The sequence below is a fragment of the Propithecus coquereli genome, unplaced genomic scaffold (assembly GCF_000956105.1).
Source record: "Propithecus coquereli isolate 6110/MARCELLA unplaced genomic scaffold, Pcoq_1.0 Scaffold47, whole genome shotgun sequence".
NCBI classification, from domain to species: domain Eukaryota; kingdom Metazoa; phylum Chordata; class Mammalia; order Primates; family Indriidae; genus Propithecus; species Propithecus coquereli.
Genome location: NW_012150507.1, coordinates 73,908 through 101,072, shown reverse-complemented (window position 1 = coordinate 101,072; position 27,165 = coordinate 73,908). Strand labels below are relative to the sequence as shown.

At 33.7% G+C, this 27,165-nt stretch overlaps 1 protein-coding gene across 1 annotated transcript in view; it reads left to right on the top strand.

The window, feature by feature from the left end:
- Positions 1-27,165, top strand: part of LOC105819089 (potassium/sodium hyperpolarization-activated cyclic nucleotide-gated channel 1) — a gene marked incomplete at its 3' end in the record, with an annotated part of 434,216 nt that overhangs the window by 396,250 nt on the left and 10,801 nt on the right. Inside the window, exon 5 of the mRNA XM_012655258.1 lies at positions 17,244-17,390. Within this exon, the coding sequence (XP_012510712.1) occupies positions 17,244-17,390 (147 nt within the window). The remainder of the gene's footprint in view (positions 1-17,243; positions 17,391-27,165) is intronic.

The following is a 27,165-nucleotide window of genomic DNA, read 5'->3' as shown; positions in this document are numbered from 1 at the left end:
TTGTGTGTGTCCAGGAATTTGTCCATTTCCTCTGTGTTTCTGAGTTTATGTGTGTAGAGATTTTCATAGTATTCATGGACAATATTTTGTATTTCTGGGATGTCAGTTGTAATATCTCCTTTATCATTTCTGATTGAGTTTATTTGGTTCCTTTCTCTTCTATTACTGGTTAATCTACTAAGAGATCTATCAATTTCGTTGATCTTTTCAAAGAGCCAACTCTTTTTCATTGAACCTTTATATTTTTTGTTTGTTTTGTTTGTTTTCCATTTAATTTAGTTCCACTCTGACCTTAGTTATTTCTTTTCTTCTCCTGGTTCTGGGTTTGGTTTGCTCTTCCTTTTCTAGTTCCTTGAGACATTTTATTACATTGTTAATTTGTGATATTTCTGTCTTTTTGATGTGGGCATTTAAGGGTTTGAATTTTCCCCGTAGGACTGCTTTTGCTGACTCCCATAGATTTTGATAACTTGTGTCCCCTTTGTCATTCAGTTTGAGGGATCTTTTCATTTCCATCTTAATTTCGTTATTGACCCAATAAACATTCACCAGCAGATTGTTTAACTTCCATGACTTTATGTGGAATTAAGTATTTCTCTTGGACTTGATTTCTAGAAAGAATGAAGATTTTTCTGTTTAGGATTCTTATTATGATTTTACTCTCAATTAATTCACATTTTAGAGATAAAAATCCTGAGATCCAGAAAGATTAAATTATATTCCACATTTATACTAACTAGTAAAGTGGCAAAGATACAAAACAGCATTTTTATTTTCCAACCCAATGTGCTGTTGAGAAATGCATAGATAACTAATGATTTTCAAAAGTACTTTGTAGATCAGCCTTTGCATTTGTCTTCAAACTTCCAAAAATAGACCATAACATCCAAAGAAGACCTCACTGTGAGCTAGAATTGTTATTCTAAGATTGTGCCATCTGTATAAATAATTTTATTTGAGAAAGAGTAAACATTTGATGAATAGATCAATTAAATTCCCTGGTTGATCACCTGTGTTTAGTAAACTAGAGTATTAAGCAAACAATGTATCCAAATATAAATAACTTCAGTCTCAAAAGGTTATGTTTTGCAGTGCTGTTTATGTGCTTTTGGCTATATAAACAGTGAAGTTACACTTTAGAAAATCAATTTTCATGATCTTTATTAACTTAAAATAGTATATTACAGATTTTCTGTTCGAAAGTTATTCTTTGAAGTATTTAATGTAATATAGACATTATTTAGACATCTGTGCAGTTTCTTAATATCTTATTACATTCATCCATCAGATGTGTACACAAAACTTTTATTTACTTGGAATGTAATGTTCTTGGCATTGCAAGCAGCTTTACTAAATAGCTGATACTACATGGAGATCTGAAGGGACACATGAGTCTATACTGTAGCTGTTAAGCTTTGATTATTACCACTCCCCGAGCAAACTCTTGGAGGAATTATGTTTTTCTATTTAATAGATTGACAATTTGTGGTATAAATGTATTATAAAATTTTTTACAAGATACAGAGCATTTCACTGTTTTAGAATATAAATAAATGCAATAAATTCAAGGGGTTTTGCTAGCAACTTCTTGCCTGTTTCTCAGATGATGTGTAAGTTCAATTTTGTTTTTCTGGAGAAGAAGGGTATAGATATACTATCTTGGTGTACAAAAAAAAGATTCTTTCAATTTTACTATTATAATGTTGATAGAAAATTTAACATTTTTTGACATTACCTGGAAATAGCCCAAGTTATTTTACATGGTTAAAGGTTAATAATTTTCTTATTTCCTCATGGAATTTAAATATAGTTGTACATTTTGAAATTATGTACTCATGTTTTAAAATTATAATTGTTTTCTCAGTAGCATTAGTACAAATAGTTACAGTATTTTAAAAGAAGAAATGATAGCAATAAAACATATTAAAACTACCATGACACAGTAATCTGTAACAAATAACCAGAATATTTGAGAATATGTACATTGTATTTTTATTATAAAAATGTCGCTTGAATCAGTTGTAATGGAAAATGCAATCTTTAGTATCAGACTGAATGGAATTTGAATCACAGCTCTTCTCCATAACTGCATGACCACAGCAAGTCTTATAATCCCTTCAAGATTTGTTTTCCTAGTCTCTAACAGTAAATTAATTATTTTTTCATGATAACACATTACAGACTAAATGATATGGTAAGCAAAATCCCTACCTAGAGAAAATGGTCATTATGTGGTAGTTATATTCTCCCAGATTTTCCATTTCCTGCATTGCAACAAATTTCCCCATTTTGTCATAACAATTGTTTAAATGGGTGAGTGTAGCATTAGTTATATTTATCATTTCATAATTCTATCCTTATTTCATCTGAAATAACATTCAGAAAGGGAAACACACTTTCTAAGGTGTACAGTTGCTTTTTCTTATTTAAGTAGTTTATTAGATTCATTAATTCATCATATATTTTTGAGGGCTTATAGTATTTCAGATGCTGAAGTGTTTTCTAAAAATAAGATATGGACAATACAGATATGACCACCATCTTCATGTAGAATACAAGTTAATGGGGGAGAAAGAAAAAATTATCAATTAATAAATCATTCAAAAATTAAAAGGAAGCAAATAATCAAACATATATCTGTGTGTGATATAAATAGTAAATATTGTGATGAAAAGATATGAGGAGTTTATATAGAGAATAATGAGAGTTACCCAGTTAATTCATATATTAATTCATTCATTCATTGAATACATGCAGAACCTTCTATTTGTCAGGCACTTTTTTAGGTACCAAAGATTCCACAATAAACAACATGATGTGTGTATTTTCTTATGGAGCCTACAGAGTAGACAGATAATAAACATAAAATAACGTAAGTAAGATGCTTTAAGATGGTGGAAAGTGTTTTAAAGAAAATAAAGTAATGGTATAGAGAATATCTTGGTGGGGGAAGTCTCAGGGGAAGAAGTTACTGTAAGAGGAGGAACAGCTGCGGAAGCCCTTCCTGGTGAAGTGGCATTGTACACTGAGACCAGAACCCAAAGCATCTGGAGAAACATGTTTTTCTATCAGAAAAGGGAGAAAGTGCAAACCTGCTAAGATGGGAAGAACCTAACTTGCTCTAATAATTCAAAGTCAGTGAAGTAGGGTCAGAGGGAGCAAGGAGGACAAGGGTTGGATGGTAGGATTCAAGCTCAGAGAAGGGGACAGGCCAGATCAGCAAGAGTTTCTTGCACATGATGAGAAATTGTAATTTCAATGGCAAGCCATTGGAAAAGTGTAAGCAGGAGAATGATATGATTTATTTATTTATTTTTAACACATTGGCTCTTGTATGGGTATCAGTCCGGTTTGGGACAGGAATAGAAGCAACAGAATCAGATAAAAGACCACAGAAAGATATTATGTCTGAGCTGGAGAGATGGCATGGGCGTAGCAAGGATTAATAAAGCCTGAGGTATGCGTAGAAACGAGAGGTGACAGGATTTGCTGGAATGATGGTATAGATGTGAGAGGATTATGAACAGATGATGAATCTGGGAAAGGCCTCTTTAGCAAGGTGACACTGAACCTAGCCCTGAAGGGTGAGATGGAGCTGCCCATACGAAGAGTAGGGAACAGAGAATGTCACATGGGGAGGGATCATTATTATGAAGAGAGTACCTTTAGGTTTGTGAGAGCTTTGAGAGAAACTTTTAACTTTAGTTCTGTCTCAAATTTCTGATGATCATCTCTTTGTAATATATAATTCATCTATATACGTAGGATGTAGTAGAAAGTAAAAAATTCACTGGGCCTTGATGGGTCCATAATGATAGGAAGGCACCCTAGAATCTATGTTTGGGATAGAAACTTATCTTAATTATAGAATAGGTTTCTGCTAGTTCTGAGAATTCTCAGTGATTTTTCAGGGAAATGTTAAATTTTCCTCATAGGTATCATGTTTTACAGGGCACATACCTTATTAATATGTCTATTAATAGGCTATGTTTTTTCATTTCTACACCTGCTAGACTTATAATCATTATGGAGATTCTTACATAAATTAATTTTAAGAAACTATATAAGAAATCTAGCTTTGTTCCTTGAAAAGAGCTCTGCAATATTATAAAAACTCTCCTCTAACGGAAAACTCTGTATGATTCAGTGTAGCTGAAGATAGCTGCTAATAATTACTGTGCTCACAGCACACTTATCTTGACTGTGCCATTTTCTTTAGAGAAGGAAATAACATTTAATATTTTCTAGTTTCACATAGAGTAAGGGAACTAACCTCACTTCGAACAAGCAACAGGATGTCTTAATCTCTTGGTGCAAGGAAGTTTCCTGTCTTGTAAGTAATAAAAAGATTTTCTCATAGTCCTTTGCTAAAAAAATAGAATATTACTACATCTATAGTCTTCAATGGAAGGTACAGTTCTTACAAAAGGCACAAAATGTACAAGGAATTAATAGATGTCTTCTTAGGTGTCCAGGCCATGATATCTTATGCTCTTTAGTTTTTCCAATTTTTTTGCAGTAAAATATAAATAACATATACTTCATCATTTTAACCATTTTTTCTGTGAAAAATGTATTATATAAACATATTTAAATATCTAGAAGTAGACAATTTTGAGCATTAATATCCCCATAGTCAAATTTCCTATATCACTTAAGTTCTCCCAGAATGTTTTCTCAGCATACACTAGATATCCATAGAATATGCACAGAATAATGGTGTTATGGTTTGAATGAATGTATCCCTCCAAAATTCATATTGAAACTTAATCCCTAAGATGGTGATATTAAGAGGTGGGTCCTTTTGAGAAGTGATTAAATCACAAGGGCTCAGCCCTGTGATTGAGATTAATACCCTTACAAAATAGGCTTCAGGGAGTTCCCTGTCCTTTTTGTTCTTATCATTATCTTTCTGTATCAAGTAGTAGTTGAATAAATCAGCAGAAATGTCAATTAAAAAATGGAATCTAAGATTATGTTCTGCAATGTTATCTAAGCCCCTTGTTACATTTTCCTTGAAAATATTTATTAGATCTTCCTTCATGGTTCATATATAGAATTATGATAATCATGATGCTTTATTTGTATTCTTTCTATGAGAAGGCAAACAGAAATATATAATGTTTCATAAAATATTTATGAAAATCAGGAAATGCATTGTTTCCTTTGATTAATTATAGACATAAAAGTTTATTAATTTATGTTATGCCATTATATTGGACTTTACTCAGGCCATTTCTCTTTATTTATTTTATGTGTTTTCAAACATACAAAAGCTAAAATTGCTAAATTTAAGTATTGCTTTCAGATAAAAGAATACTTCTTAGACATTGGTATTTCTTAGATACCATTTAGAGACTAAGTAAAGTGAAAATGTCCCAAATAATTTTCAGATTAAGAGGAGATTATCATAGAAAAGTACACACAAGAGAAAAAACAAATGCTAGTGACCTAACATTGTAAAATTAATCAATGAATGGTTGGATCAATGCATAGATGGATGGACAACAATTACTTATAGACCTTCATCTGGAGAGAAGGGTACTTAAGCTCACAATTAGAGCTAGAGAATACATCCTGATGTTGCCTGGCTCCAGCCACAACTTTCAAACTCAGATGGGACACATACTGTTGCTGCATAAGGGAATAGTTCTCCCCTTCTGGGCACATTTTCTAAGTGCCTCTTTCTCTAAAGTTGTGAAGAAAATTGGTGCTCTGTTTATTAATTATTATAGTTAACAAGGATATAATATTTGACCCAAGAATTAATAAGAGCCAGAGAATAACAAAACATACTGAATGGTAGTATGTCGTGGGGATAATGAGAAAGAGTGCGCATTAGGAATTCAGAGACCTGGTTTTATTCCTGACATTTACTAACTAGATGTAAACCTTGTGGAAATAAATTTGCCACTTCTGGCTTCTTTTCCTCATCTGTGAAATGAGAGGATTGGAAATAATTATCTCTGTGGTGCCCTCCAGCTCTTAATGTCTCTTTTCTATACTAAATATGTGTTAATCTCCCTTGAACCATCTGAAGCACACTTTAAATGTCTTTTGGGTCGTTCTTATACACATAATTCATGATTGCATAGTACTGGCTGGGGATATAGGGTAAGGAGAGCCCTATTCTTAAAATTATCTTACTCCTTTTATTTTATATAAATGACTTTCAGGGCTTATGCCAATAATTATTTCTGAGATTAAATATAAACTTTACATATAGCCCTTTTAGGGGATTTTCTTCTACTAGCTTTGGGTTTGAGCTACAACCTAGTTTGTTTTGGCATTACATATTTATAGTAACACCTAATCTCACAGCTACTTGACTTCTAACAATCTCAAGTAGGTCAGTCACAAAGCCAGAAATAATTAAGCTAAAACACTCCTGAGTTTTAGGAAAATAGGTGTCAACCTGTAGGTAGAAAGAGTGTATTTTTTGACTTCTCAAATACATAACATTTCTTTAACTGGTTTTACCAAAAGCCATTAACTTTGCTCTAGGTTAGTTTGAACAGGAAGTCTGTCAACTAAGTTTGTAAAGATTAGGTTGCAGGTGAATGTGTGCAAAATAGACCCCTAATGTTTGGAAAGTTATAATATTTAATAAAATAGATCAGATCACCAAAAGAAGGAGCTAAAGAAACACCAGCAGCAATAGGCAAGGGAAATGTAGTGGAGAAGCCAACACTCTAAATATCTTGTGAGCCTGTGGGATGAGAAATGAAGTTAAGCAGAAGCACTAGGAGAAAGCAACCCAGAAATATGGAATAATCCAAGCAGTAACTACTGAACTATGTATAGTATAAAAAGTGTTGTTCATAAGGATTGCCATGAGTCATCAAGAACAATTTAAATTCTGTTCAATATGTTCTATTTTCTGTGGTCATGAAGTAGAAGGTGTATGAGTGACTTAGAATCCAAGAGTTCTAAAGCTGCAAGAAATGTTAGAGTTAGGGAATGCAGATCTCCAGCACTGAGACCTCTGGGAAGACAAAGAAATATCATTTCCCATTTTATTTAAAATTTTAATATGTTTACACAAATACTTTAATTTCTTATTCTTTCATATTTGAACTTCTTTGGCTATTATTTCACTGGCGTCCATGTTTGTACCATTGCACAACAATTAGAAGTGGTTTGTAATTCAGGTGGTCATAATTTAGGAAGCTAACATTTATTTAGTATTGCTCTATGTCACATTACATTTAATCCTTAAATGTAGTATTTTTAAGTACTGTTATAACATTTTATGAAATGAAAGACTATAAGAACAAGACAGTCAAGTTTTTCTGAATTTCACCCAATGAAAGTAAAATTCTAGCCAAACATCAAGTAGCACATTATATTTTGCTGCTGCCATTGTTGTCATTGTTGTTGCAAACTTGAAATCTTGATTTAACAAAACACAGAGCTAAAATTATTTATTCCTGGAGGTTTTCTTGCCTCTTAGGTGTCTTAGAATAGCTTGAGCTATAATTAAATTCTTTATGTTCATGATCCAGAATGATCAATTGAGTGAATGATTTTCACACTTCTTTACCAAGTAAAACTAAAATGCAGAGAAATTTAAGCACTTATACTGGGGTGCTTGGGTGTATAACTTCTATTATATAAATGTATTTATGATACAAATGTAATTATAAAGAGGATAAAGTCATTGATTTTATATAAGATGGCGTATGTTTTTGGCACTCATTATTGCACATATACATGTGTATATATCCATATTATACATATTATCTATAGATATGCAATTAGTTATTCATGAACATACATATGTATATGGATAATTCTCCATGATAAATTTGTTATTTGAAGTACAGTCATGCTTTGCTTTGTGCCAGAGATCCGTTCTGAGAAAAGCATCATTAGGCGATTTCATCACTGCATGAATATCGTAGAGTGTGCTTACACAAACCTAGTTGGTATAGTCTACTATACACATAGGCTATATCGTATAGCCTACTGGTGCTAGGCTATAAACTTGTACAGCTTGTTACCATACTGAATACTGTAGGCAATTATATCACAAAGATAAGTATTTGTGTATCTAAAAATCTAAATATAGAAAAGGTACAGTAAAAATATGGAATTATAATTTTATGGGACCACTGTCCTATATGTGGTCCATCATTGACCAAAACATCATTATGCAGTATATGACTGTACTGCTATTTGCCCAACATTTTATCAGAATGAAACTAATCTAATGAGATTCTCTATAAATACCTTGAGGAATTCAGTGTTTGTATATGCTAATATTAATAGAGAAATGTATATTCTTATCCATCTGTCATAAAACTGGTAAAGTTTTAGATAAATAAGGCATTATAATGTATCATATTAATTTTTAAAAATTAATGCAAAAACAACAAATTGATCTTTGAAATAAAAAGTAGGAATTAAGATTCCCTGTCATAGGTTACCTAGAGGCATATTTACTATCTTCTCTAAGGACTGTAATACACGCTTTCAAGGAGGCTGATTTTTAGTGGCAATTATCTCACCATTAATTATTGTTATGGAATTATTTGTAATCTCCCTACACAAAAACTTTGAAGAGTGCTGAAAAGAGAGTTTAGTAGCATCAATTTACATATAGCTACCTTATAGGTTAGAGGCTACATGGCATATGCTATACTATAAGCTATCTTGAGATATTATAAAAACAAGTTACTGTATGCTAATTCAATGCTTCATGAAGGTAAAAGGTTAACTTCTAATATGCAATGTTTTTTAGATTTGAGACCTGGGGTTAGAATCACAAACTTAGAATTCCACCTTTATGAGTAATTATTAATAATTCACTATTTTTCATTTTTATGTGATTTTTATCTTCTAATACAACATGAAGTTCTAATCCCTATCTTCCAGGAATATTCAGTGTATAAAATCATGCCTGGAGACCCGAAGGATATCTATTTTTTTTTTAGTTCTACACTTGGGTCTCTTGGTGATGAAGAAAACCCCTTTTATTTTAGAATGGAACAGATATTTAATAGGGAGGATATCTTAACAAGTCACTTCCTTTCCTAAATAATTATTGTATTTTGTAATAAATATATTAACCATTAAGTTTCTTAAAACAACAACTAAATCCTATACTTATACTCTCCACAGCTCAATAAATATTCTTATTTATTGGATAAACTTAAAGTAATTGCCACAATTTCAAAATCTCAATAGATATAGTTGAAAGAAGAAGCCATCATAAAGGTGCTGGTAATCAAATATTTTATTACTTAACATAAAAATTAATATTCTTTGCACGTATTTTGATTACATTCTGCCATTTTCCTAATTTTATAAACAGTTTTAGGATTATAAGAAGTTTCTATTTTCCAATCTATAATTTCCTCCTCCTTACACTTACATTTGATGTCAACACTGATACACAGATTCAGACAGAAACTGTAAATTCTTTAAAGCCAAATTAACTTAAGTTAATTTGTAATAGGTTAAAGGTTCAGAATCTCTTACTTTAAAAAATGTTCTAAGTAGGCCGGGCGCGGTGGCTCACGCCTGTAATCCTAGCTCTCTGGGAGGCCGAGGCGGGCAGATTGTTTGAGCTCAGGAGTTCGAAACCAGCCTGAACAAGAGCGAGACTCCGTCTCTACTAAAATTAGAAAGAAATTAATTGGACAACTAAAAATATATAGAAAAAATTAGCCGGGCATGGTGGCGCATGCCTGTAGTCCCAGCTACTCCGGAGGCTGAGGCAGGAAGATCGCTTGAGCCCAGGAGTTTGAGGTTGCTGTGAGCTAGGCTGACGCCACGGCACTCTAGCCCAGGCAACACAGTGAGACTCTGTCTCAAAAAAAAAAAAAAAAAAAAAAATGTTCTAAGAATGATAAACAATAAAAGCCAATAATAAAAAAATACTGATCTAATATGTCAATCGATGTGGGAGAGTCTCTCTATCCCTCCATTGATAATAGTACTTCAGCTGAAAGGAGGCAGACACCACATTCTATGTTTCTTTTATCCATAGAATTTTCAGAAAATGTGTAACAAACCAGACTTCTATTCAGTGAATATTTGAGAGCTTCATATTTGCAGACACCCTGGCTGATTCCATGTGAACAAGACAAGCAAGGACAGACACTTAACAAGTAGTTATAGGTGTTCTTTGCATTCTTTGTATGTGTACAGCAAGAGGACCTTACATGGTCTAGGGAGTCAGATAATACTTCCCTAATGTAGTGATCTTTGAGGAGAGGATTAAAGGATGAATAGATATCAGCCACGCAATTACGTGGTGGAAGAACATTCCAGGTAAAGGAAACAGCATGAGCCAAGACACGGCATCCAGAGACCAGGGCAAGTTTGGGATATGAAAGAAATGAATATGAAAGAAACTCAACATAACAGGGCAGAGTGAACAAAGGGGAGAAAGTATAGGATAAAGGAGGAGAGAACACATAAGTAATGTAGGCTTCAAGCCAAGGAAATTGTACTTTATCCTAAAGACCATGAGAAGTTATTAAAAGGTTTTGAGGAAGAGATTATAAGGAGGTTTAAATTTTTCCCCTGAAATTTTGATAACTTGAGTCTATAAAACAAATTGATAATATACAGATTAACAGGGGAGAAAGGCATACAAATTTGTTATGTGCACACTTGTTTACAGGAGTCACACAAAATATAAGTGGACAAAGGACGAAGGGGTCTGCTCAGAGAAAACCTGTTTGCATTTGTTCTTCACTCTATTTCCTCTACAGATGCAAATCTCCTCCACAAAGGTAGATTTGCAGGCTATTCTTGTCTGTCTGTAGGCCCTCTGAATAACTATTTCAAAATATGTCAAAGAAGTGGCAGGAAATAGTTTTGGTGTTTTTTTTAGGAGTGACAATAGGTTAACATTTTTAAAAGATTTCTCTGTCTCAATCAAGGAAAATGAATTAGAAGTGGAAAAAAGTATATACAAATAGATACAGAAAATGTAGTTAGAAAGATGGTCATGAGTCGAGGGGAGAGATAAAGTAGCTTTGTCCAGAATGATAATAATGGTGATGCAGAGAAATGGAAAATTATTGAAATTTTGGTAGGCAGAATTTACATAATTTTGTGATGTCTTGAAGATTGGGATGAAGGAGTAAGGGATAAACTGATGTGATTCAGTTTTTCTGTAAGGATATCACTTCACAGATATAAAAATAATATAAATGTGGTTAGAAAGTTATTTTTAGATTTATTGGAATTGCTTACTCCCATACCTCCTATTCCCTCCAATTATTATTCTAGCTCTCACCTCATGGCCGGAGCACATCAGAGAGATGTTATTTCCATTTCCACTTCTGATTTCTGTTCACTCTCTTAGCCCATTTTGTGTTGCTAGAAAGGAAACCTGAAACTGGGTCATTTGTAAAGAAAAAAATGTTTGTTTGGCTTATGATTTTGATGACTGAAAAGTTCAAGATTGGCACCTATGTCTGGTAAGAGTCTCAGGCTGCTTTCACTCAAGGCAGAAGGTGAAGAGGATTTGGCATGTGCAGAGATCACATGGTGAGAGAGGAAGCAAGAGAGAGAGGGGGTCAGTGGTGCTGGGTTGTTTTTAACAACTAGCTCTCTTGGGAACTAATAGCGCAAGAACTCACACACCCCTGAGGGAGGGCACTAATCTATTTTATGAGGGATCTGACTGTATGTACCAGACAACTCTCATTAGACCCAACTTTCAACATTAGGGATCAAATTTCAACATGAGGATTGGAGGAGACAATATCCCAACCATAGTGCTCTCAGATCATTACAACCTATTTTGCATTACCCCAACTCCCAACATATACACACATACCAATGAGAACACTTAGGGAATAGTCACAAAGGACTTGACTAAAGCTAAATCCAGAGAATGCTTTTGAATTCACATATATTTGCACATCTTGGATATTTCAGAGAATAAAAGAATGCCTCCAAATCAGTTTTTAAAAAGCTCACATTGGTATATTTTTTAAACTAAAATTATGGAAGTAAGTGTAAGAAAAAGGAGAATAATTAAAAATGGTTTCTAAGAATTTCACAAAATATTCTAGAATGTAGAGGAAATGTAAGTGAATGTCAAGAAACTGTAGGGAAAGATGGGGAATATGCAGAGACAAAATACATGAACTAAATGATAATAAACATATACCAAATCCATCATAAAGGATAAAATTCAAATCCAACTAGGGGAGTCCAAGCTAGAATTCTACATGTAGTCATGTATGAGAGCTTAATAAAGACATTTGCAGACATGGAAAGATTCAGAAAACCCATATCCCTCACAATTTTTCTTATTTGTTTATTTGAGTATTTGTTCCAGAAACATGAATAAATACACCAGAAGAGAAACATGGCATCTAAGAGTAGTGAGTCCAACCAAGGATGTTGTAAAAGGAAATCCTACAGGAAAATCTCTGAAGGAAAAACTCAATGTTTATCTGGTGGGATAAGGAGGCTGGAAAATGTGAGACTAAAATAAAATCTAAAAGTCCAGGAAACAAAAGGAAATTTCATCAAATATTGTATTTGGCTTTGAGGTAAATATTTACATGGTCAGATTAATGTAAATATTTCAAGGGTTTGGAAGTTACAATTATGGGTAAAAAGTTATACTCTACCATTACATTGTAAAAGTAGAGATGACAGAAGTTAGCAAATCAAAGTGAAAAGGGGAATTTGTTACTTTCACCTGCTAAAAGATCTAGATTTCTCCTAACAAGAAATAAAAGTAAATATGTTGCATAAAGTTACAACACAGACCTAGTGACACAATTATAACATGAAAAAAGAAGAGATTTGGGAGTCTATAAGTGGCTAAACCCCTTTTTATGGCAAGAAGTAAATAACTGATGCCAATAATTACTCTACATAATAAATAGAAACAGAAGCATATTGCTTAGTGATATGGATTAAACACCTTTTAACATGGGAGGGGTAAGACTGGTAGATTTGAAAGTGGATCCTTGCCATTCATTATAAATATTCTTGTTATATCTTACTTTTAATAAATATGTACATGTATCACTTTCATATATTCTTTTAATCATATGGAATTTCAAAAATAAAAATATATTAGAATTTTAAGTGGTAATTTTTTATAGTCTCTTTAGATCTAATGGTAGAAATTTTTTATCTTATATGTTTAAGAAAGAATTGTATTTGCATCTGTGCTTTTCAAAAATCTACTTATCAGTACTATTAAATGTATATCTTCTTTTTCATATGATATATTATTACAACTAATAGAAACTTTGCCATGTTATCATTTTTTGACTTTTCCAGCTTATGCATAATGTGTGTAGCTATTTCTACGTTTTTCTGCATCATTCAGTTTATAGCAAGCCCACAGCACCAAACAGCTAAGGTTAGCTTTTGTGTCAGAAATATTCAATGGACATTTTGCTCAGTGAATAAATTATTTCCATTTTTAGTTTTTTTAATTTAAAAATATTAATTGGCAAATAAAGATTGAAAAAATATATATATAAAACATCTAATATCTAGTTTATTACATTGTCCAACTACCACTAGGTAGCTTCTTCAAAGAGTAGTCTGTTATTTTTATTTCTCCATGTAACTTGGAAGTGATATTTTCATACATTCTTGCAAGTCTTGTTAGGTGTGAAAGAAACAGACAAAAAGATACAGTTCCTATTTTTAATGTTCTGTACTCTAACAAAGATTACTACCTAATTTCCAAATTCACTGGCCACTGTTCAGTACCTCTTTTCTTAGGATATATTCCTTTTGACAACACCACCCTTGAAACTTTATTCTTCTTCGGATTCTACTAATTACGTTTTTCTGGTTCTGCTCTCACATCTTGCTGGTTACTAACAGTACCCTTAACTTGATCAACCTCCATGACCCAACTGCTTTTAAAATATGTATTCTACTGTTTGCCTCTTCTTCTCACTTGACACATCCTCCCTTAGGAATCCCTTAGTCATTGATGACGTGCATATTTCCTTCTCTGAGTGCCTGACCTACATATAAGCGTTAGGAAGTAACATGGGCATCTTAAACTTAACTTGCCAAAACCTGAATTTGTTTTCTTTCTCCTGCACTCACTCAAGCATGCTTCTTTATGTCCTAAGATAACACAGTACTTGGCATATAGTAGTGGTTCTGAATTTTAGTGTATAGAGGGCCTGTTACAACACAGACTGCTGAGTCCCAAATGTAGTGTTTCTGATTCAGTAGGTCTGGGTGGCAACTGTGAATGTGCATTTCTAACAAGCTCCTAGGTGAAACAACTGGTTTGGCGACCACACCTTGAGAACCATTAGCACACAACAATCATTTAATACTTGTTGGTTTAATAATTACTATGAGTTGATGGATGGTTAAGACAGTAACATAGGCTCAAAAATCAAACTTAATATGATTAAATGACAAATATTCATAGAACTTTAAAACTTTAATCTGAAAGAACAAGGAAGATCATTCACTCTAACATCCTCCTATTTGTAAGTTAATAAACTGAGGTCTAGAGGTGTTAAATGACTTGTGTCAGGAAAAGTAATTAGAGTCAATCAATGCTGAGTTTCCATAAAAATAACTGTATATATAACATTTATATTTAGCGAATCAAGGATAACTTCCAATTTTTGAGATGGAGATAGAGCAGATTACATTTTCCCTAGATGGGCCTTTGCCTACTCACAAGCATCAATTACCCAAAAATGAATAAATTACTATTAATACTAAGTTTTAATGTTGCTCCTCATACCCCTGAAATAGATGGCAAAGAAAGGAGAATTGTAGGGCTCAATGTGTTGATTAAGGTTATAGATTCTCACCACTCCAAGCATATGGGGGCAAGCAGCATGTTGAGGAAAGAACACAGACATGACTTGACACCTACTGGTCCTAAAGAAAGGTTAATCCTTTGGCCAGAACTGAGAGCTTATCCATCTATGCTTACCAGTGAATGTCGGAACTGTGGCAGTCCTGTTGTCTTAAGCTGCTTCCCTATTTTCCAAAGTTTGGATGTTTGACAGGACTCACCAAACTTCACTCCACCATACTCACTTGAGGCTTTTATTTAAAGGCAAAGGATAACATGCAGCAAAAGAGAGAGAATACAGACAAGCATCAGAAGTCCAAGAGCCTTTCCACAGCATGAGTTTCCTGTGGGCCCAATCTCATGAAACTAGAGTATTCTGAGTTTCTGGCTTGAACCAATGAGATCTATGCAAGGAATCTTAGTTTTGGGAGATCTTAGAAATAAAGCTGTCATTGGCTCTTTAAATCATCAAGCCAGACTAGTCAAACCAGATGGGCTAGTTAAAAAACCATCAGTGCAGAAACTAACCTTGGGGATCTCCAGTGGAGCTTCAGACCCTAAACTACACTACAAAGCCCATGGCTCTCTCTTTTAGCCAAGAGTAATAACCAGACACAAACAACATCTTCAGAAATAAAGATAAGCTTTTCTAGTCCGGCTGCAAAGCAGCCTAACCCTGCAAAGTGGTCTTGTAGAGAAGGCCCTGAAGCTTCTTTTCTATGGACCAGTTGCATAAGGGCCTAAGCAGTCTGAATCCTAGGCCTCTAGATGTGGGCTACCAAAACATATTGAGGTTAGGTTGGCATAGAGATTTTGAGCTCTCCAGGGAAAACCGACCCAATCCTTCTGAAATATTTACCAGAAGTAGCTTTCACACAATGGCAGTGACTGATGCCTACATTCAAAATGCTATATCATAATCAAGTTACTTCAAAGAGGCATATATATGCTTTCAGGCTTTAAAAAATTTGGGAACAATCTGATTACCAAATAAAGAAAGTCAGGTAACAAAGTGGTATTTCCTTTGAGGTTACTAGTCTCCCAAAGGGAATGTCCAAACAATATGCATAAGGAAAGTATGCAGGGAAAAAACAGGAGAAATACAATAGAATGGGTTGCTGTTTCTCATTAGATAGGTCTGCTATCATTTACCAATTACAATTATAGTAATTATGGACAAGGATTCACAAAAGCCAGATCTTCTAGTCAGAGCTCTATTATCAGGAAAAGATTCGAGAAAATCTTTTCCATATATAAAGTACCATGTGTGTTTACTTAAGGAAAGAAATGTATTCCAGTATCTTTGTTTTTTATCTACCCTATACAGTACTTCATATTACAGTATCTTTATCCAGTTTTATTACTTACTTTTTAATTTGTACTTAATTCTATCATCTATACAATGAAACTAATTTTTAGAATCTAATTATTTTATTTGAAATTGTTTGTGGTCTTCTGACCACCTCCATTAGAAAGACCTGAGGGCTATTTCTCAAACTTCAATGTACATATTATATAGTATATGAGAGTCATTGGAGGATCTTTTTAAAATGTAGATTCTGATTCCATAGGTCTGGGGTGAGGACTGAAATTCTTCTCTTCTAATAGGCACCCAGGTAATATCCAAACTCCTATGATTCTGCTAATTAGCAGGAATGATTAAAAAAAACAACTCTGTGTATGTGTGTGTGTGTAAATAAAAATAGGTAGATACATCAATAGAGTAAATTTCTAGGATTAAGCCTGAAGAGCTGCCTTCCCAAAAAAGCAACACCCTGCTCAGCTTTTATGAACCATCAAGTTTAAGAACTACTTGCTTAAATAAACTTCAATGTCTAACTTAACTTTCAGCCACAATACTATGTAGATCTAGTCTCACCCTGATATTCCCCTAAATCCTAAATTGGAAGCCTGACATACTCTTTTAGCTCTCAGTACTTTACAGGTATCTGTGTTGTTTAAGTATCTGTTATACGCAAAATGCTGCCAAGCCCTCTGCCTCTAGATTCAAAATTTAATTAGATTCTGATCTTTTGGTAGGTCTAAGTTAAATCCTTTGTACTATCCAGAGGTACAAGATTCTTCCCCAAATGAAGAGCTAAACAGCTAAAAGGAAGAGGTAGTTTTTTAGAATTCAACTAAAAATTATAGCATCACATTTTTTTTTTTTTGCCCCATTATTGGCTATTTTGGAACTATACCCTTAAATTCACTCTGAACTCCTTTCAGACTCTCCACATCACAGTTCTTTATAGGAAATATTTACCTAAATAAAATGCCTTATACGGTATGTGACACAGAGTACATAGATTAGGACCTAGTATATTATTTCCTTCTCTTCAAGAATTTCTTCTATTTGTTACTGAGTATTCAAATATTATTGGATATAGTACAACAAAGTAATATGATGATTTCTCATTCAGCCTAACAATGTTTTTTCTTAATTTTCTTTTTTCTTTCCTTACAGTATAAGCAAGTGGAACAATATATGTCATTCCATAAATTACCAGCTGATATGCGTCAGAAGATACATGATTACTATGAACACAGATACCAAGGCAAAATTTTTGATGAGGAAAATATTCTCAGTGAACTCAATGATCCTCTGAGAGAGGTAAGATTTATTGTTCTCAGTCTCCATAGTACATGATCATTGTTTATTTTCTTTTTTCATGGGAAATCTTCTAGTCCATATTATGACATTACTCAAAGGAGAATCAGAACTATATGTTAAGATATCTTTTCTGATCCTTATTCTCCTTTATGCTCTTCTCATGTACAAGCTTTTGTTTTGAAAAAGGTACAAAAATTGTTCTTACAATTATGAGTCTCAGAACTGTTCTATTTTTTGCATTCCTGGCTCTTAAAATTCTTTCCTGTGGCCTCATTGTCCATATCTTTTCCATCTTTTGCTCTATTGTGCTTATTGAACTGATTCTTTATCTTCTTTTTGATTTCTATTCTCCTTCCCATCTTCATTTTCCCTGATTTTCTCCTGGAAGCTGATCACAGACCGACCTGCTGCATGCAATTCATTTCCTATTACCTCATTGAAACACTTTGCAACATCAATAACCACCTATTTCCTTTGCAACCTCCTTCTTTCCCTCCCTAGAAATCTTCTTTCTTTCCAGTAGAATGTTTAGATCCCTCCTAGACCAAACGATCATGTTCTTGATTATTCATATTTCTTATACTGCTTTTTTGTTCTCTTCTGTTATACTACCTATCTTCTCAAAAGACTTCTACATATTCACTGAATTGTGGTTTGCTCTTAACTTCTTTACCAAAATTGTTCCCTTGAAAGTTATCAATGACCTATTAATCATCAATCCTTTGTCTTTGAGCTGTTGGTGTTACTTTTTATGCTGCTAATAAAACACATTCTACATCTCCTTTTTGGGTTTCTTTAAGAATGAACCATTACTGATCCATTGGCTTTTCTTTCTGTATCTTAGAATTTATTTTCTTTTATTTATTTCACCTCATGCTTAAGTTCTACGAATTTGAGCTCTAACTTCCTTCTCATGTATTCCATTTTCTTAAAAGCCTCCTGCTATCCCCTGGCCCCACATATGCCGTAAGCTATGTAATAAAGTCACTATCTTCCATCACTAAGCCATTTATCTTTTAAAGTCTGTCTATACATTTTTTTTTTTTTTTTGAGACAGAGTCTCGCTTTGTTGCCCGGGCTAGAGTGAGTGCCATGGCGTCAGCCTAGCTCACAGCAACCTCAAACTCCTGGGCTCAAGCAATCCTTCTGCCTCAGCCTCCCATGTCTATACATTTTTTAGTCATTCTCTCAAGTCACTTGGAATGTAATTTCAGAACTGTTTTAAACCTTTTCTTCTGTGCCTTGCCAATCACCAAGCGCTGTCAGTTCATTTTGGTCGACATCCATGTGTCCTGCTTTCTATCCCACTGCCACATTCTAACTTGACACCTCTCATGTGGACTATTAGCACCGTCCCCTTAGTTTGCCTTCTGGCTTTTGGTCTGATTTCTCTGACCATTTAAAACATCACTGCCAGATTAGTGTTCTTTTATGTACATGAGCTGGTCATTTCTCTGCTTAGAAATTTTCAATTTTTATGTTACAAGTTAAATCAAATATAGAGACTTGAGGCTCACATGCCAGAGCTTCTGTGCTCTGATCCAGCTAAACTCCAGCTTTCCTTTCCGCCACTGCCTCACTTGTTGCAAAGTGGCCTACAACCAAGCTGTGCAAAACTTGTTTAGATTATAATTTCTCACCCTTGGATTATGTGTTTTCCAGAAATGTCTCTCATCTGTTGGGAAAATCTAGTTCAAATAATACCTCTGTATTTCTACCTTCTTTCTTTGATAAGATACCAGACTAGATCTGATCTCTCTTTTCTCTGACCGCCAGTGCACTTAATCCATAAATGTGCTACTGACCCATTCTGCCCATGCTATCGTTATTTTTTCACATTTGTTTTCACCACTTTTCTCTTGAAAGTTCTTTAAAAGCAAGGGACATTTAGTCTATATTTTAATTTTTTACTTAAAAAATTTAGCATGAATTTAAGTAACTCAAATATTTTATTTCAACTAATATTTTGACCATTTATAACCTTTTCTAAATGTCTGCGCTCACTAAAAGCATTTTTGAAAGCCATAAGATATTGATTAAGAGTTCTAAAAATAAGAGACTAAGTATCTGCTACTGATTAGCTTATTTTCCCTATGAAGTCCTCAAACAAATTAGAATGTATAAATTGTTTTGCTTTGGGAAATATAATTCAAACATTTTGTATTTTCTAAGAAGAAAGTCAAATATCATTTGTTTAAAAAATATATGAATATGCTTTACCTTATCCCTTTTTGGAAACACAGAATTTGATTTAAATCCAAATCTTCATTAAAAGGCAGAAGAAGCTTAGGACACTGGAACCAGTCTGGGTTCTCAAGGGCCTGGAGGGGTTCAAAAGTAGCATGGGGCAGGTCATAGCAAGGAGACAGAAGTAATTCAAGGGACAGCAGCAGGGAAAAATATCAAATCAAAAGATAGGAAGATAAGATAAAACTAAGGATATATTACAAGGAGGCGGGGAAAAGTTAGGATTCCAGAATAAAATCTCATGGAGGGAATAGAAAAAATCAACAGAACAAGTGAGTATAAAACTGAACCCTAAGAAATTGTACCCTTAAATGAGAAGTATTCCTCTGTGCTGAAAATTCTCAATGTAATATAAAATGAGGATAACCAGAAATTTTTCTGTATTGTGTGTGTTTTATTAACTATCTTTCCTCTGGCTGCAATGTAATTTACACTGATCTTGTGTAGAAAAATATTCACTTTTCGTTTTTACCTGAGTCCACAGACAAACCTCCCATTTCATCAATTTGCACAAACATTATATCACTAAATTATGACCAGATTTTTCCTTGTATATTCAGATGCCATAGTTCAGGCTCTCAGCATCTTTTACCTTGACATCCAAAGTGCATGTTCAACTTTTCTCCCTGGCTTTAATCTCTAGTAGCTTAAATGCATCCCATCACAGAGCTCCATGTTGATTGATATAAAACTCAAATTTGACGATGTCATTCTCTTAGAACCTACCCATGACCTACCAGCCCCTGCGGGAAAAAGCACAAGCTCCTTAACATGGCATAGATTCTTCATGGCATGCCTTCATCTTCATTTCTTCACACGAATGTTTCATCAATAGGGTATTGTTGATAATTTCCTGAAGAAAGGAATGCTGTTGATTGCCTCTTTGCTTTTCTTCATGCTACCCTTTTTATCTTCAATCCTTTCTATTTTAATGTACTACTTTCCAGTAAGCACTCTTACCAGGCCTTACCTTTTCATAAATTCTCCCTGGCCACTCTATCTCTATCACAGTATTTATCATTTGTTAGTTTATTATTTACTTCAGGACTATGAGCTTCTTGAGGATAGAAATTGTGTCTTAATATTCTTGTGTCTCTAGAGACCAGCATGTAGTAGGAACTCATGAAATATTTACTGAGTGAAAAATCTTCTTTAATGCAATTATGAATGAAAACCAGAGTAAGAATGATGGCTACTTAATAAAAGTAGAGATCCTAGAAATGGAAACATGAAATGCAGAGACACTTAACACCTTATAAATGTGAAAACAGTGCTTCTCCATTTGATTTCCTGCTGTTCAGCTTTGCTTATTTGATATCAGGATCATGCAAAAGTCTAAATTTAATGTCATACTGAGTTAAGACTTTATTTGAAGGAAAGAAAATGAATAGAATAGGAAAGTTAGGAAAGTAAGGAAAGATATGGAAGAGAGATAACAAAAGCATTAGTAAAATAAAACTTGTGTCTAAAAAATCCAGACATGTCTTTTGGAGGAAAAATTCGATAAGAACGATGGGAAATATATCTTTCTCCTCATCAAATCTGAGTACTGCATACCTGCTATATTCAAGTCGTAGTGATAGATCACAAGAAATATCTAAAAAAACAGTAGTAAGACATATCATATATCATTCCACCCTTCAAAAGCTGTATTTCACTTAGGAGATGAGGCATAAACTTATGCAAAGTTATGTTTTGGTCACTGTTGTACTCTTAGTGTCTAGAAATTGCTTGACACATAGATTTTAAAGGACTGACACAATAAATGTCAAATAAGTGAACTAGGATACTCAGAAAGAGTATCAGAAAGAAAGCTGGATATTTATTTTGTGACAAAAGGTAAAAATACATGAATGCATACACATATACATAACAGGCAATTGCTAATCATATATTCAATTTTGAGTCAACAACTACAGTATCTTGAGCCAAGGTTTTTAACTTAAAATATGTCATTATCCAGAAGGCTTATTTTAATGAAAGTATTGCATAATTTGAGATACTAATATATATAATTAAGAGCAATGATTTCAGCTAACACAAGTCTGGGAACTCAGGGACTTATAAAAGTGAAGGATAGATCACATATTCAGAGACTAGGAAACTTATACAAATGTCTTCTTGTTTAAAAATAGAGAAAGAAAGTAAAATGCAATGGTTAGGAAATTTAAAATTATTTTATATTCATAATTAATTAAGTCCATATTATGCTTTATCCATTTTATACCCCAGATTTTCTTTTCAATGTGTTTAAATAATGTTAAATATAAAGACTCCTGAAGATATAAAATGGTAGGAGAAATTTTATTTGTGTAATCTTTGAAAGCTCTTGCAATAATCTCATACCATGTATATAACATTAATTCAGTTAGCTGATATTTCAAAAGCACTCCTTTATTGAATGTATTCTCCTACACTTATTTCTGTGGCAGAAATTAGGTGATTTATCTTTTTCATATGTTAGAGACAAATTGTTGAAACACCTTTAACAAATAACTAGCTCATCTTATTGTTCAAGTCTCAATATAAATGTTACCTCCTTGAAGAGGCCTTCCCTGAGAAGCTCATCTAAATTAATTCCCTCACAGTCCTTCTCCATGAATCACATAAGTGTTTTTGTTGTGTACATATCACTCTGTTGTCATATTTTCCTTTAATATTTACTTGTTCGTTGTCTGCTCAGTTATATGAACTCAGGATCCAAGAAAGCAAAGGCTTTGCCTTTTTTGATGTTCTCCATAACTCCAGCCCTCAGATAGTATACACTTAATTACTGGTTGGATAATTAAACAAATGTAAATTAAATAAGGGTTACATACTTGGCAAATTATCTCAAAGAATCATTTATTGTTAGAGCTTGGAGAGAGCATTTTGTTGACAGAACAGTGGCAGTTGTATGCATAAGATAAATGATGCTCAGAATGATGAAGTGTTCTATCCACAGAATTTTCTTAGTATCGCTATAGATTCTACCGTAGTCGGTATTTTTCTAATTTATTACAAAAGAATACCAGCATCTTTAGATTCCTCTGTGATTGTGTTTGGTGTATGCACTACATGCCAGAACATCTACTTTTCGAGTGGTTGTTTTTACTTTCTTTTTAACTTTCTCTAGGTTTATGAATTAGTTATTTAATGCAGAGTTGACTCGGAGGGTGGAGTAGGGAGGAAATATTTCAATAAAGTACGCTTATAGAAGGTATATAATTGTTCTGTCACTATAGCCCAATATCATCCATGGACTAGATAGAAGATACTTAATTTTTCTCTTATATGGCTGCTATTGTGAGTGTTTGTGCCTCCCCTCTCAATTCATGTGTTGAAGTCCCAAAGGTGATGGTATTAGGAGGTTAGAAGGTAGGACCTTTGGGAGGTGATTAGGTTATCAAGGTGGAGCCCCCATGAATGGGATTAGTGCTCTTATAAAAGTGGCCCCAAAGAGATCTCTTGTCCTTTCTGTCATATGAGGATATGGCAAAAAGATGGCCCTCTGTGAACCAGGAGTAGGCCCTCACCAGACATAAAACCTGCTAGCACCTTGATCTTGGATTTCCCAGCCTCCAGAACTATGAAAACTAAATTTCTGTTATTTGTAAGACACCCAGTCTGTTACACTTTGTTATAGCAGCCCAAATGGACTAGACCATTTGCTATGCCAGCTCTGCCTAGAATATCATCAATGGCTCATCAAACAATTGTTGCTGCCCAAACCTAACTACTGAGACACTTCAGGGTGTAGAAGATTCACAGTGACTGATTGGGCTGTGTATTGTTCATGCTTGGGCTAGGCCATATGACCTGCCCACTGAGCTCCATTGGAATTCTCAGCTTTTTGGAAAGTGATTGTAAAGTCAAAAAATCATTTTCCTTTGTCTGCGAGCCAAAATACTTAGGCCAGAAAGTAAAGGAACAACCACAGTCTTATGAGTAAAATACTTAAGTTGACACTCCAAAAACTTGGCATTTTAAATTGGAACTATTATTTTGTGATACATTCATTATCTCTACTATTCACTCTCTAGTTGCTCTGTGGCTGTGTCTGGTCAAAATTATGAGTCTGCAAATTTGGCTTCAGTGACTTCTAGTAAACTCCCCTCCCTCCCAGTTGCTGCCTGATCTGGCCTTCCCTGGACAGCCCTCCTCCTTTTTCTCTTCCCATCCACTTATATGCTCTTATTTTCCTCTGGTTGTTCAGAAATATTTAAAGCTTTATTGTTTTGGATAGTTTAAATTACTTTTGTGATTTTTTCACCACTGTAATAAGTACATGCATTCTTTCAACTATGTAACAAATAATGAATCAAACCTACTACTGAGGGGTTATTCAGCATGACTGTTACCAGCATGGCCTTCCTTCTACCAGCTTTATTTAAAACCACCTCTACTACTAACTAGGTGTAACACTCTGGGCTGTTTATTTAACGTATGTGTACTTGATTTTTCTCATCTTGAATTGTGAATAATGATAATAATTACTGCTTCATAGAGTTTTTGTAAAAATTAAGTGACCAAAATATATTTTAAAAATTAGAAAAGTGCCCGGTACATAGTAAGTACACAGTAAAATGTAACTCTTGGTGTTACTACAATTCAAAGAATAAAATGTAGTCGAAGCCCTCATGGCTCTTTACATTTTATGGGAGACAGACATTTAAGTAAGCAATTATATATAACTGCGTGTAAAGGCTGAGATGGTGATTCAAAGAGTGAGAGGCCAGTACACAGAAGGGACACCAAGCTCAGCTATATCATATGTCCCATTTCTTTTGAAATTTATTCAAAAAATCTGCTAATAAGCTCTCCCTTCATTTTAATAGCCAGTTTTCTGGAGACAATGCCTTAGCACCCAAATTTGACATTGAAATGTTAGGATCATAAGACTGATACATACTTCAGTAAATGCTGGCAGTATATTTAAAAATAAAAAGCTAATTAGAAAAATTCAATGAACTATACCCCTCTATTTATGAGTGCCTGTTGGAATGTGTACAAAGTAAGTTTTATTTTTAACATGATCAGACTTATAGTGATTCGATTAGAACAAAATGGCAAATTTAACAGTCAAGAAAGAGGTTAATGCCCTTCTGAGCCTGTCTCCAAAGTTCAGAACTGATCTATTTTTAAACAATGGATTGTGAAGAGCTGTGGGCTGAAAATAGGTACAGATCATGTGTCCCAGAAGAATATAGAACGTCAGTATATTTCATTTTCACAGAACATGAATCGGGCTGGGAGTATAATCTCGTCCTTCTGACCTTTAATTTGTCGAACAGACTGTTAGACAAGAAAGCATAATTTGCATGCATATTTCTTTAGTGTAATTCTGAATCATCTTGTTTGAAGTACATACTTGTTGATTTTTTAAATGTCTTCTAAAAATGTATTTAGTTAAAATTAACTAAAATTGCTAGAATCATAGCATTGTAAAGCCATACTAGGATCTTATAAATTATCTGATACTCAATAGCCATAAACTAGAAAAATAACGTAAGTGACCTGGTCGTGGTCACAGTACCAAACAAAGAAACTGAGTCTCTCTCTTTTGGCCTGGAGCTTTTTCCATGCATTCCTACAATCTATATAAAGAGATAAAAACATTTATTGATTTCTTAATGTGTGCAAGACATTGATCCAGGCATGATAAGGAAGGTAAATTGTAAGATGTGGTTTCCAGTTTCAAAGAAAGTACTTACTATATGCTTCAAGAAACAACAAACACCTGGGGGTGGGGGGAACCCTATGAGGAAAAAGTAAAAGCCACTATTAAAGATACAGGAAATGTAGGAAGTCACACATGGTTAATTGCCAGAGAAAAGCAGACTATCCCTACTAAAATTGTTGAGAAAAGAATGTGTTCACCTTGGCCTGGATTAGACTGAAAAGGCCTCAGAGAAAGAGTTTGCACTAAATCTGGAAGTACATGTGGCATTTCAGTAGACAAAAAGGATACAAAGTGATATTTCCCATAAAGAAAAATGGGTAAACAAAAGAGATGCCTGTATTTCCAAAATCTGGTTCCTACTCCAGCTTCTCTTTTGGTCCAAGGAAGAGAGAAAATGAATTGAAAAATAAAACACTTTTTTTCCTACAATGATTTAAGTTATAGTTTTGGATATGTGCAACCATAACTAAAACATAAGCTTGTCATCATTGTTATAATAATTATTAATTTTTTATCAGGAAAACCATGTCTTTTTTCTATAGTTATAGTAACCATGAAGATGATTTTAAGTGGGGAAAGGAACTAAATAATAGAACTCAAAGTAAAATAATTAAGATAATTGGAAACCAAGCTCAAAAGGGGCCCTGATTATTGCTAATAAATCAGTGCAGTCAACGGTATGCATTAACATAAGATTAGAAGATTCCTGTGCTTTGTAAAGCTTATATTTTGCATCCAGGCTCTCCACTGAACTAAATGTAAATTAAAAATAGATAATACTGTCTCCCAGAGTTTTAAATTAGATCTATTAAAGGAACGTATGCGTGATAGCTGTGTAGCTTATACAAACCAGTTTTTTATTGTTTAAATACTCTCCCAAATTGATTTATGTAGCTAGAGCTTCACATTGTTAAATTATGCAAATTATTAAGATTATCACATATTGTTTGATTTGAAAGCTTGCCTTGGCAGAATATACAGTAAGCTTATGTCAACTAGATGCATTAATGATGATGATGATGATGACTATAGCGGTGGTAGTGGTGTTGATGATGATTACAATGATATCAATTTTTAAACATTTGCTTTATGTGGAACGGAATACCAAGTGTTGGGCAGTTGGGTTTTGATATCATTGCAATTATCAAATAAATTATTTAGTGTTATTATGCACAGGTGTGTTGAGATAGATAAGCATATAAACAATGTAATCTGAGAGTTCAAAAGTGACAGAAAAGTACTAACATAGAAATATCTGAGCTCTAGAGTTGGACGCAGAGTGCTGATTTAATATGTACATATTGATCATTTGAAAGTCAAATATTAATAAGTCTAAAAGGAAAGAAACAATATTATATAATGCCTCTGAAATCCTCAGAGTGCCTTAAACTTGAGATTTTAGAAATACTTCCCCTATTACAGTTATGTATGGGATTTATATACCTATAAGTTTTATTTATAATTGCAAAGTAGGGAAAATAAATCTATTTCTAGTCAATCTAGAAATGACTTAGCCTAATGTCTGTTTCCTAGCAAGCTGTGTGTTTTAAATTATCATGCTTTACAATAAGTAAAACACTTAGAAAAGAACCCAGTGTGAAATAAGTGCTCAATAATATTATTTTTATAATTATTACTGCCCTAGGAACTCTTAAAACTGATATTAATATATTTAAATGTTGTGATCATCTAATGTGAATCCTATACTTTACCTGACATAAATGTGAGCCATTTATATCTGGTCAATTCCAAACATCATAAGCAGGAAAATCTAGAGCAGGTTAAAAATTATATTCAAAAATTAATGAAACAAATGAAATATTTGACATACAGCTTAAATTGGAATTTTATAATCTAATTGGAATT